General features: G+C 34.3%; 1 protein-coding gene across 2 annotated transcripts; it reads right to left on the minus strand.

The window, feature by feature from the left end:
- Positions 1–798: 798 nt before the first annotated feature.
- LOC122608673 (protein MICRORCHIDIA 6-like) lies at positions 799–11,804 on the minus strand. Of its 2 annotated transcripts, XM_043781766.1 has the most exons (21): positions 11,722–11,804; positions 9,162–9,202; positions 7,201–7,576; positions 6,506–6,577; positions 6,359–6,393; positions 6,003–6,081; positions 5,783–5,872; positions 5,618–5,693; positions 5,247–5,331; positions 5,034–5,168; positions 4,677–4,775; positions 4,470–4,571; positions 3,988–4,134; positions 3,821–3,913; positions 3,680–3,731; positions 3,176–3,287; positions 2,854–3,092; positions 2,370–2,467; positions 2,179–2,243; positions 1,972–2,014; positions 799–1,234 (listed from the first exon to the last, which is right to left on the minus strand). In XM_043781766.1, exons 3-21 carry the CDS (start codon positions 7,562–7,564, stop codon positions 1,136–1,138), a joined length of 2,085 nt encoding a protein of 694 aa, XP_043637701.1. In that variant the 5' UTR covers positions 7,565–7,576; positions 9,162–9,202; positions 11,722–11,804; the 3' UTR covers positions 799–1,135. The 2 variants fall into 2 exon arrangements, with proteins under 2 accessions (XP_043637701.1, XP_043637700.1); XM_043781765.1 differs by lacking the exon at positions 11,722–11,804 and having other exon boundaries at positions 9,162–9,303.
- Positions 11,805–12,305: the final 501 nt, after the last annotated feature.

A 12,305-nucleotide genomic window follows, 5' to 3' on the forward strand; every position in this document is an offset into this window, starting at 1 on the left:
AATGAAGACTTTTAACATATTTGTTTATCAAATGTTTTAGTGAAAACAATAGGTTAAGACTAATCTTTGCATTTGTACGGACGCCGCCCCTTTGAGTTTCAATTGCTTCTTCCTTCTGCTTCATACTTTTACCTACCAGTCAGAGTTATGCCGCCTTCACTCAACACAACATAGTGTTGTACAAAAGTTTTTAGAGACAAGTCATAGACATTACCACATTTAAGATTGCAGTTCCCATTTGTTTGTTAGGCACACATTTATTCGAATCCTCTATGCTTGTCGAAGTTTTAGTCCTACAACTTTCATCCTCTATGTTGCTAAGGAAAGTGTATTGTCACAAAGCAAAGCATCATAACATAAAAATACATTTGTTACATGATCACACTATTACATGATAGTGACTTACCGCTTTCAACGGTGAGTTTAAATTTCTATATATTTTCGATATGCATGGATTATCTGTGAAATATTAACCTCTTGCCATAAAGATTGTACATTGACGTATAATTAAGATGGGTAAATAAGGTTATTGATAGCCATTCTTTATTTTTTTTCTTTTTTTAAGTAAAGTTTTGATATCTTTTCTTTCTGCTAATTTTATGCAGTAATCATGAATGCACAAACATTATGTTTTTAATTATAAAGAGCCTTAGATGTGTTCTGAGATAATGAATAGACCCTTGTTATGACAACATTAAACAGCATGCGTCAAAACCAACTGGATAAAGATGCTGCAAACAGCAGGCTGCTACCCTATGAATTAAGTTGTTTAGTACCCGTCTACTTCAAACAAGCCTGTGAATCACTGCGTAATCAACTAAAATTGGCGATAAAGAATGCGAAATAGGTACTCAAGTCATTGCAGAATGTTCGCTTAACTGGTTCTAGTGGAACTTAATTACATGAGCATCATTCACCCTTGGATCAAATAAAGCGTATTCATATGTGACAATTGCACCTACGTCATGTTCTTACTCTGACTTCTAGTAGTAGTATGTACCTCCCATCTTGCTGGTCAAAAGTTCGACTCCCGTAGTTTGCACCCCCTATATTTTGGCATTTACAACTTTCCTATCCCTACATTTAAGACCAAAAAACTCCACTTGTGGAGTCATCTACATATATAAATGTCACTTTAGTTTTCCCCCTTGACTTGCTCCAAACACCCGATTTTAGACAACAAATCAGCATATTCTCTTTGAGCCTCTCGTAGCTCACTTTTAAGTTGCATTACCTGCCATTTAATATGAATCAACAAAGGAATACACATACATCATCAAACCATGCAACCCTACATCAAGAAAATTACAAAAGTAAATGTTGCCACTAATATGATTTCATAGACACTTTGGCCATATTTTGCACATGACCAATGATCCTTATGTAGTTGTGTTTAAGAGTGCTGGGTTACTCTAATACCCCCAACGTGATCAATTGATCACTTCAACCCTTTATATGTTTTGATATGGGTAAATGGACTTTATTAAGTGAAGGAGCTCAGGCATAAAAGTATGAACAGACTAAAGTGATATACATCAAACCAACACTTCACCTAATGAAAGGGAAAATCACAACCTTGAATACAAGCGAGTCATTTTGGATTATGTTCTCTCGAACAAATCAAATGAGTTGAGCTAAAAAATTTAACATATAATGCATGTCAACGGGTCTAACCAGCAAACTTAAAAAATAATCCAAAATTTATTTTAATTTCAAAAAACCACTAAATCGCATTTTTAAGAAGGGCTAGATCTGTGATAATATAGCTTCCTTATCATAATGAACCCACTAACGTTAGATCTCTTATAAGAGAATAACAGTCCCAGCCAGGCCCAAGCCGACTCAATTCATCTTGACCCATACTAAAAAGAATACCCAACCGCCCTGCTCATTTACCCAACCCATACTGCACACTGACAGTGGTTGATGGTTATCAAATTCAACTTTGGATTGTTAAAGGCTCGGGAATACCTTGATATTGAGTTCTTCCTCAGCCTTCTCGAATGCCAAGCACCTGAAAGAAAAAATAAAGATACCGTTAACCAGCTACACCAGGATCACACTTATCTTTAATGAAAAACACGTTCATCAACAGCCTCAGATTACAAAACCACACAAAATAAAATCTAATTCACTAGAGCAACTCGCAGATGCATGCAATGTATAAACATTACTCACTGCATTTTCCGCTTCTTGTTTTCTTGCATCACATTTGTCCACATTTGATTGTGTGCATTATCATGCTACAAGCAATGAGCAAGATGTTACAAACGAATTAAAGATAGGAACACCCAACAAATAATAACTTCCAATTTAAATACACAAATATCGTGCAGATGTATCAATTTTCTATTTTTAAAAGCTATTACCATAGATGACCCTGTATTCCCTGCACTCCTAGCTGTCTTCTGTTTGTTCGATGGAGAATCCTCGGGTTGATCAGGTATTTTCCTCTTCAAAGATGGCCCTGATTTTACAAAAAATCCAACATAAACTTCAGTAAGCATGTGATAGATGGATATGTAACATTATAAAAAATAAGGCTAATTGCAAAGAAGGTAGATCAACTTTGGTCTATATTACGTTTCAAAAATTCTTTTACACCCGTAAAAGCCACAACGTTTCAAATACTTTTGTTGTTAGGGACCTTAACATAGCAAATGTTTAGACACGCTATGAGGAAAAAGTCAGCATGCTCAAAATTGCAAGCCATGACTTTTACAGGTAACCAGATCAGATTACATCCAGTAAATTAGAGCTTAAATGATTCTTTCGGTTGAAAAATTACTGATTACCTTTTCTTAAGCAATTTACCCTATTATAATTTAGTAATGATTTCTATCAACTTTTAACCTTCACTGGAGCCTTTTGTCGAGCGCGATACTAGTTCTACAGGCTCATAGATGGTTTGAGTAACAGCTGTCTTGTTAGTTTGAGTAACAGTTGGTAAACTCTTAGAACCACCACCGACATCAGTTTTTCTCGAGGGTGGAAGTGGAGGTGGAGGTGTAGGACTTGCTAAACCAGGAGAAGCAGATACAGATAGAGCTTTTTTGGGGGGCTGATAACCTATCAGTCCACAATGATAATCCCTGCCAACATTCATAGATATAATACTAAGCAGTGGCTTCTTATTCAGAATTATGTCATAACTGACATGAAATAAATTGCTCACCAGTACTCGTATGTCATATCCTTTAATCTGGTTACAAGCTTTTGAAAAACATTAGTTTTTTCGAAATCTTGTTTATTATGAGTGGGCTCAATGAAGTTTGCTTCAAGAACACCTATAGAAAGTGATGAGAAACTTAAGTAAACCTGTCACTTAAGTAAAACTTAAACCTGTCACTTATGAATGAGCTAATTCAGGTTAAATCTATCTCTTATGGGCCAGACAGGTACTTAAGAAAACATGCCTAATGAACACAAAATGGAGTCTCCTAAATTATATTTTTTTAATGAAACAACTTCCAACATTATTTGATTAAGAAATTGAAGAGTTATTGAGATAATATACTTGAGCACAAACTATTTATCAAGAAGTTTGAGCTTTTTCACAAAAAGTTTTTTGGATCAACCAAACTCAACTCACTTTGACCCGTAACAAAGCACCCCCTTTGACCTGTTACTACCAACCCATTTTGCCACCTCTAAACGAGGACAAGAACTCCAAACTTACCAACAACACCTCGGCCTCTGTTGTGTGAATAAGGAGCAACTTGTAGAAATGGCTGGAAATAGATAACAAAATAATGTCACCACACACAACACTTAGATTATTCTGTAATGAAAGGAAAAAATTTGGAAAATTGAAGATCACCAAAATCAGGCGACGCTTGTGGTAGATATTAAAACCATGGATATTCACAACTGGGGCTTCTTTAAGGAACCCAATCGTGGTAACCACTTCACCCTGAAATTGATCAACTCTTTAGTTATCGTACTGGTTAATAGTAAGTAGTAAAATAACCAAGAACATGTTTTAACCTCACGGCGTCCATCACTACGGGCTCTATATATGATAAACTCTGGATGCTTTAACTCTGTTGCAATATTATGATAGAGAACCACTCTTTCACGCAAAATCATGCAGAACGTGTCGGGCAGTTTCAGGTACAAGATAGATAAGTATGCCTAACACAGGAGAAGATGTAGAAATTTAAGGAAATTCTTCATCGTTCTTTGTTCATACATCATAGGGGTGACAAGTTGGACCGTTTACTTGCTAATGCGTATATTCAGTTTTATATCTAAAAAACAAGTTGAATTATGCCCAGATTCTACATTCTTGAATAAATATTGAAACCTCCCAAGTGGCTTTATTTATAATAAATAAAGTAGTCTTTCGGGGTCACCTCAACCGATCTTATTAACCCGAGCCCATTATGACCTGTTACCCACCAACCCATTTTGCCACTCTCGTATATTGTAGCATTTGAATACATATAGAGTTCTAAAGCGAAAATTACACGAAGAGAATACTGTAGCTTATTGGCTAAGTGATCTTCATTTATCGCCTTCCGAGAATTATTTTTCGCTTTACTGCTTCCATCCCAGCCAATACGAATATCCTGCAGCAGATTGTGTTATGACTCATCACTCATGGAAATAACATATAACTAGAATAACCATTAAAGATGTAGCCCTGAAGAAATGAAAAAGTAAGAAGTTGAAACCTCAGGATCCGAATCAAAATCAAGCTCCATTTTACCCTCATCATTGAGCCACAAGTTGTAGATAATTACTTTTGTCCCATGAGAACCAAGGTGTTCAAACTACACAGTTCATAATTGCTTGTTACATTATACCAAAAAAATAAAAAATAAATGCTTGTTACATTCTACAAAAGTAATAGCCCATCAAACACATGGATCATTTTGTGAATTAGGATATTATGGTATAAAGCAGTAATAATGAGATCATAATATATTTCTCTCATCTTAAACTGGTAAAACCCTGTTATGTTGTCATAAAACAAATTGTAAAAGCCAAAGCTTTCCAGCTTTGACCCATACAGAAAAGTTACTGCTTACCTGCTTTAGCAACTCTTCCTCTGTTGAATACGGAGACCACTGCAACAGCACTGATAAGTTGGAATTTGACTGTTCATTACTTTTTGGTTGTAGTGACTCAAAACAACCTTTCGTAAAATTAAATTTATAGTGTACCTGCAGTTTATAAATTCAATGCTTAAATGTGTGCAGATATCTCCCGCATAGATAACAAGAAGAAATTTTAATTCTCACCATTGGAACAACGATCCTGTCATATCCTGATTGAGTTAAAAATGTATATGATAAAAGGCCAATGCTTTGAGTATAAGTCCAGGTACTGTCAACAAGGACAAAATGAAGATGAAGATCAGAAAACAAAACAAACAGATCAAACATAGAATATAATCAGAAAACAAAGAACGGATCAAGCTTAGAATGAAACATTAAAAAAAAAAAATTGGATCCCATTTCAGAAAGTCAAACTTCTGACTTTCTCTGGTATTCATTATTATATGTAACAAGAAAATACATAATTCGAACCATCAAACCTTGACACTAGTTATATATTAGAAAAATAATATGAGATACAATAATGTTGACAACAGCAATTTTTAGAAGCATACCTCTCAACAAAGTAGCGGCTGAAGACTATGACGTCTGCTCCAAGCCGCATAGTACTGGTTTTAAAGCCGTTTCCATCTAAATGTCAAGTAGACAACCAAAAACTAATTCAAATGACAAAAAAGAAAATAGATATGACTTCCACAATGACAAGGTCAAATTCATACACTTTCCAATTGCAGATATCAACTTTTTATCTGAAAACCCAAAACTCAGGCATTGGCGCATTCCTTCTGGATCCATCCCAGCCCCGTCATCTAGTTTAATCATCAAGAAGACCATGCATACATAAATTGAGATACTCTTTCCAAAGATGGAAAATGACAAAGATGGTAATCCTAAGGCTAAAACACAATGAACATTTCTTTGGTATACATCGTACATTACCCTGAAATAACAATGCTGGACTTCCATTTCTTGGGTTTATGGTCTTGTCTATGTATACATAAGTGGCTCCATTTTGTATCTACACAATAGGTGAACCATGGAAGAGTATCAAGTAACCAATATAAAATTTGTGAAGGAAATATCAATCACGTGTGCTTTTCGATTTCACGTAATCAAGAAAAAAGTAAGTGATGGAGCGAAGGAAGACTTTAAGTGAAAATCATGAATAATAAATGTACTCAGAGACATAGCAATTACTCAACAAACAAGTAACAACGAGAATGTTGATTGCGAAAAATAATTTAAAAGAAATATCCCAAAAAAAAGGGTTCAACTAGCAATTTCAACATGACCACCTCATCCACAGCATTATCAAGAAGCTCTGCAATGGCTACAAATACAAATCAAATAGAACACAAGTTAGGAATAAGTAAATAATAACTTCATTATTCATTATACAGCACACAGTGTATAGAACAAAAACAGGATGAAGCTCATCATACCACCAAATGCCCATTTGTGTGAAGTAGCATTTGAATGAAGGAACTTTGGGTGTATATTAATTCTTGAACCAGCTGTTGATTACATAATAAACTATTAAAGTTTGATACAAAATGCATGAAAAAACTATTCAAGTTATTGATTGTGTTATACTTATCAACATAAGCTAATTATCAGGTTTAACCTACATATATGATGTACCAATAAGAACTTAAGTGACTCTTTAAGCTTTCTGAAGTATCCAACAGTTCTTTACTTGAAATTGTTCAATGGTTAGTCATATAATCAATCTTAGTTAAAACAGGAATAAGAGATACTATTTTGGATGTGCTTTATGCTTTTTCAGAAGATGTGATAATCACGTAGTCAGATGACAAATACTGATTATTGATGGATTTCAAATGACAGGAAAAGACGTCTTGTGAAAAACAAAAAAAAAAATAGGACATGTAAAATGGGAGTGAAGGTCAATTAGATTAAAAAGGAGAGTGTAAATTAGTTTCGATAATAACATCAGAAGCAGCTCCAATTAAACCGATGAGCCAAAACTGAAATGAGAAAGATAATTAGAAGCAGAATAATCCTTATAATAAAACTGATAATTATGATTTCAACTCACAACGATCGGATAATCTATTCCAAAACTGAAAACGATTATGGACATGAGAATGAAGTTTTCATATACTAAGAGACGCACCACTTGTTAGCGAGCTACCATGAGTGTTCGCAGAAACCGCTTCCTCATCATAGGCTCCAGCTTTCCAAAATTGGCGACAAACTGGCATAGAAGATATTGGTGAAGTAGAACAAGGGGTTGAATCATCAACTGGTGATTTCTCCTGATCCACGATACAAGTGCCACTTTGGCCTGTGCTTGACCCATTGGGGCTCTTATTCGGTTCAGGGTCTTGTGTTCGTCCCACAACATTGAACTGATTGTGCAGGGATGTGTCTGCAAGGCACTCATTTTGCTCACGTGCTATCCGAAGTGAATTTGGTTCCAACTTAACCAATCCCGTATCCACTTCTCCAGGACCATAATCCCAGCATACTTCAGACATAACCAGGTTTTTCTGAAAATTCATTCAAAGTATTCAGAACCGTAATAGCATCTTCTCTGTATAAGAAGGCATCATATATAAGAGCCTAAAAAAAGGTGGTACGGCAGAAGAACTGATAACAGATGTTAATAATGAAGGAGCAATAATCAGTCTGCAATAGAGAGCAACTATACCTACATAATGAACTACTGTCAAGAGGTAGGTTATCTCAAATGATACTTTAATTAACCCAAATCAAGTATACTGTTAGGAACAGGTTGCACAGCGGAAGCAATAAAGAATAAAATAAAGAACACGAAAATATAACGTGGTATCTCACACAATGTGTGTGAACTAATCCACCGCTGCAACTAGGATATTTTGTTTAGCTCAGTACAACTCCAAGAATTACAATTACAGTGACCAGAATATCTAGCTAACAGATTAAGGTTGAAAACTTGGTGAACAAGAAAACCTAATAAGGCCCCCTAAACAATTAAAAAGGCCAAAACAGGCCCAAAGGACTTCAAACCCAACACATACTTTCTATTCTCTACCAATCTCATATATGTAATGTGGTAATGTGGTAATGCCACAGATATATGTGTCTTGTATATATCTTACAAAATATGGAAAATCATAAAAATACCATGTAAACTGATGAACCTTAAACTGTGAGTCTATGAGTTCACAAAGTTGATAATCATTTAGAGTGCCCCAAATAGATAAAGGTAAAGTTAATAGTTCTTTTGATGTTTTTCTGCAAACAAGATGCAGAATACCAGGCTTAAAGAACAAAGAGCATTGACCTGATAAATGAAATGGACAACGGATGATTATCAAAGATAAAACCAGACTTGGAAAACTAGAGCAGGAAATGAGATATTTAAATATTATATAGAGCAGTTACAAATCCTAAAAAATAGAGCAGTTATTACAATTCCTAAATTTAATCCCTTCATTTCAGCCTCTTAATTTTTGCTCCTGATTGAATGGCTGTAAAGCCCTTTCCCATTTTCCCACTTTCTTTTTGGCGCCTAAAATGGGTAGTCCAGTAGTAGCTGGATCGGACCAGCCAACAGCTGAGTCCAATAACCCAACTGGGTCTGTATCAACAACCAAGTCCTCAATTCCTCATTATTCTATGCTATGACTCTCTAGCATGCTTTGATCAAAGATAATTCCTTGAAATAAAAGAGATCATCTGGAGATTTGGCGAATAAGCATTGATCAGTTGGACAAATGAATGAAATGATTAATCTGGACACACTCATAGACCTACACTTGAGGTTCAAATCAATCTGTTATGGAACAAATGCATTACTTATTGCCTTTATTATTGAAGTTCAGCATTCACTTCCAAGTTCCACCAGAATAATAAATTCCAACGGCCTAAACGCTACCAACTTCACGTACTTCTGATTCCAAAATAAGACACAGTCATAAAAGTAACCAATAAACAACCTGTTGTAGACACCTCTAGCATCCAATACACACGAAAAGCTAAGAATAACGTGAACAACATTTCAATATATATATATATATATATAAGAATGCAAATGAAATACGCAATCAAACATGCTTTCAAGAGGTAAACAGTTCTCCAAAAATGACTTACTTTTGAGATGCAGGTTCTCTGCAATAATGCTCAACTTGACCCTGATGAAACAAATCAAACATAGTAAGCAATATATCAAAATACTTAATCATAGAGATATCTGTTTACCAGCACAAGTATAATGTTGCTAGCACTATCAGGTTTGAAAATACTAAACTTGGTTACTTTACTAATTACCATAAAGTGCCTGTCAAAAAGTTATTCTCGTTACAGCTGTTCTATGGGAGATCTTCAGATTGCATTAATAATGAATCACTCACACTGCTCACATGTAACTCAAGCAAAAACATGAGATCCTCATATTTAAAGTGTTCGTAAATTATTATAATAGCATGTGACTGACATTGCATATAACATTTTCTGTAGTCGAGGATATTATTATAATAAATATGAAAGGATTTCATGTTTTTGCCTGAGCTACATGATATTTTACATAATATACGAAAACTTTAAAGAACGACTAACAAAAACAATTTCAGCCCAGCAAATACTAGTAGTTCTAAGGTCTGTTGCAAAGCACCTGAAACATATTAGGTACAAAACTAACCAATCATAATCTAATAGCCAAAAAAAGATTAAAAAAATAATAAACAGAAACAACGACACTCAATTCCGCTCATAACTAAACATAGGTGTTTATCTGGTCCAGTCAAAGGAAGGGCCAACTTTCACTGATATAGTTTAAAGGTTTTAGAACACAAAACAATATAACAAATTTAAAGTAATGCTTGTAACTAAAATCATATAATACATATCTATGTTTGCTAAACCTTTTTTGTGAAAGTGCATTTATTTTGGTTGGTGAAAAGAAAAAAGAAGATAGCAGTTAAACTGAATATGACTATAAAGTTGGTAATAAAACACTCATTTTATTGCAAGAAAATGAAAGTGGGTCCCAAAAATCAAGTGGTACCAAAAAATACATAACAGAACAGAGATCCTTTCATATTCATCAAAACTTACAAGAAGACAATTATTATAGAATATAACAGTCAGCTTAACATGGAATTAAGAAAAAGTGCAGGACCATTAGACTTTACATGTGCTACGATGATTAATATAAAAATAGGTAGACTTAACATCTGCAAAGAAAGATATTATTATAATAAAGATTTTCATAAATAATCAAAGTGTGCCCTAACTTCATGATCAGCAAAGCATTATTTTAACTAAAATTGGCACTTCTTGGCCCGAGAAATATTATTATATCCTTAAGAATCAAGGGCTGACCCTTGTGATACCACTAAACCACTTTTAGATCTAGAAACCCCTTACCAAAAAGGTTGATTTACCGGCAAACCTAACGGCATCAAGCTAGAGCACCCTAGGTCCATCGTGCGAAAGGTAAATCAAACTCACCTAACGGCCAACTCAAACGGTGGTCCCAACCAACTGGTCCACTCCACCAAATAATTTTCTAATAAATCGACTACCTCCTTGAGTTCGATACCAGATACTTTCCAAACACACTCATCTACAAACCAGTTGAGGTCATAAACACACTTTTTGAATGCCATTCGGGGTTAGCCTACTTAGTAGAGACTCTTACATCTTGGGGTGAAGTCCAGGTAAGTTTTATTTAACAAATTGATGCCTAATCTACTTTTTGTTCCTTATCTTTTCTTCTTCTTTTCAATTTTCTAACATATTTAATTCATATAATGACGTCACAAACCCATACTTACACCAAAAATAGCTCAATAATGCTCAATCAAGAGCAAACACACACATATATGTTCAAACAGCACACTCAATACTAAACAAAAATGTATACACATTCAAGTACTTAATAGTAACCATCTCAAAGTGGCCTAGTGGTAAAACGTCTTGTCCGAAAAGACCCCAACCTCGCTAGGTAAACATTTTGAGATGACCGATTATAAAAAAAAAGAGTTTTGTTAATGACAGCCCTTAGGGCTGTCAGTATTAACTAATTTGATGCATTAAAATTTGTATTTTGTTTTGCGAAAATTCAGGGGACGGTTATTGATATATAAAGTACTACTTTTTATACATGTAATAAGCTGTTAATGACAACCCTACAACCCTTAGGGCTGTCATTATCATTTTTATGCATGTAAAAGCTAAAAACGGCAACGGAAATACCGGTTACTCCGTTTATCCTCTTTTAGTGTGCAAAAGAGGAAAACATTTACATATATATGTATATATATACACCCAAGCTTGGGTGTCTAACAGCCACATACTCCATTTTCTCTCTCTCTCTCTATATATATATATACAACAGTCAACAGGTAAATAAGTGTGTATATATATATGCGTCTGTATATATGTGTATGTATACAACAGGTAAATAAGTGTATGTATATATAAAGATATATATGTGTGTGTGTGAGAGAGAGAGAGAGAATATAAAGGGGAAACGAAAATTTTCTTAATAATTTTGTTAATAAATGCGTTAAAATTCAAGTAAACATACTAATAGTACGGAATGTTGAAGGAACAATAAAAAAATGTGAAAATGTGAAAATGTGAAGAATAAAAAAGTCGCCGGAAATTAATGGTCAGGAAATGAAGAGGTAGAGAGAGAGAGAATTACGGCGGTGGTAGCGGTGGTGGGAAAGGTGGTTGATCGGAAAATGGAAGGAAAGGGACACTGTTTCACCACCCAATTAATGTGTGTGTTTGTGTGTGAGAGAGACGTAATTATCACATGTTATGTAGAGAAAAAAGAGTTAATTGTACGGACGGTCCTTGAAGTTTTATTAAATATACTTGTTTCATCCTTTTACTTTTGAAATATCACTTATTGGATGAAAAAAAATCAAAGGTAAAGATTTAAAGTTAATTTTTTTATCTTTGAAATTTGATTTTAATTCAAATGTTAGAATTGGGATTTCTTTAGCTTGACTAGTCAAGTTGAGTAACTTAAGAGGATCCTCACTCAGTCTTTTATATGAAGATTATTACTGTAGAGGGTTCTATATTTTAACGAACCTTTAATGGAGTCGCTGTTCTCATATGGGCAAATCTGTCATTTCAAATAAGTATCAAATTTGATATTTTCTCCATCCTATTTTAAATATTCTATTTTGACTTTTTAAGTTTTTATATTTAAATTTTCAATGTAAATATCTTTGTTTGTGTTATATATTAGTTGATTAAATTTATATCAATGAAAAG

The sequence above is a fragment of the Erigeron canadensis genome, chromosome 7 (genome assembly GCF_010389155.1).
Source record: "Erigeron canadensis isolate Cc75 chromosome 7, C_canadensis_v1, whole genome shotgun sequence".
Taxonomy (NCBI): domain Eukaryota; kingdom Viridiplantae; phylum Streptophyta; class Magnoliopsida; order Asterales; family Asteraceae; genus Erigeron; species Erigeron canadensis.

What these genes read in the sequence shown, in the direction of transcription:
- LOC122608673 (XM_043781766.1), bottom strand. Translation starts at nt 7,564, where the DNA reads ATGTCTGAAGTATGCTGGGATTATGGTCCTGGAGAAGTGGATACGGGA. An exon ending in ACACAAATGGGCATTTGGTG is followed by an intron (nt 6,394 to 6,505) that starts GTATGATGAGCT and finishes TTGTATTTGTAG; the next exon opens with CCATTGCAGAGCTTCTTGAT. An exon ending in ACAGGATCGTTGTTCCAATG is followed by an intron (nt 5,169 to 5,246) that starts GTGAGAATTAAA and finishes TATAAACTGCAG; the next exon opens with GTACACTATAAATTTAATTT.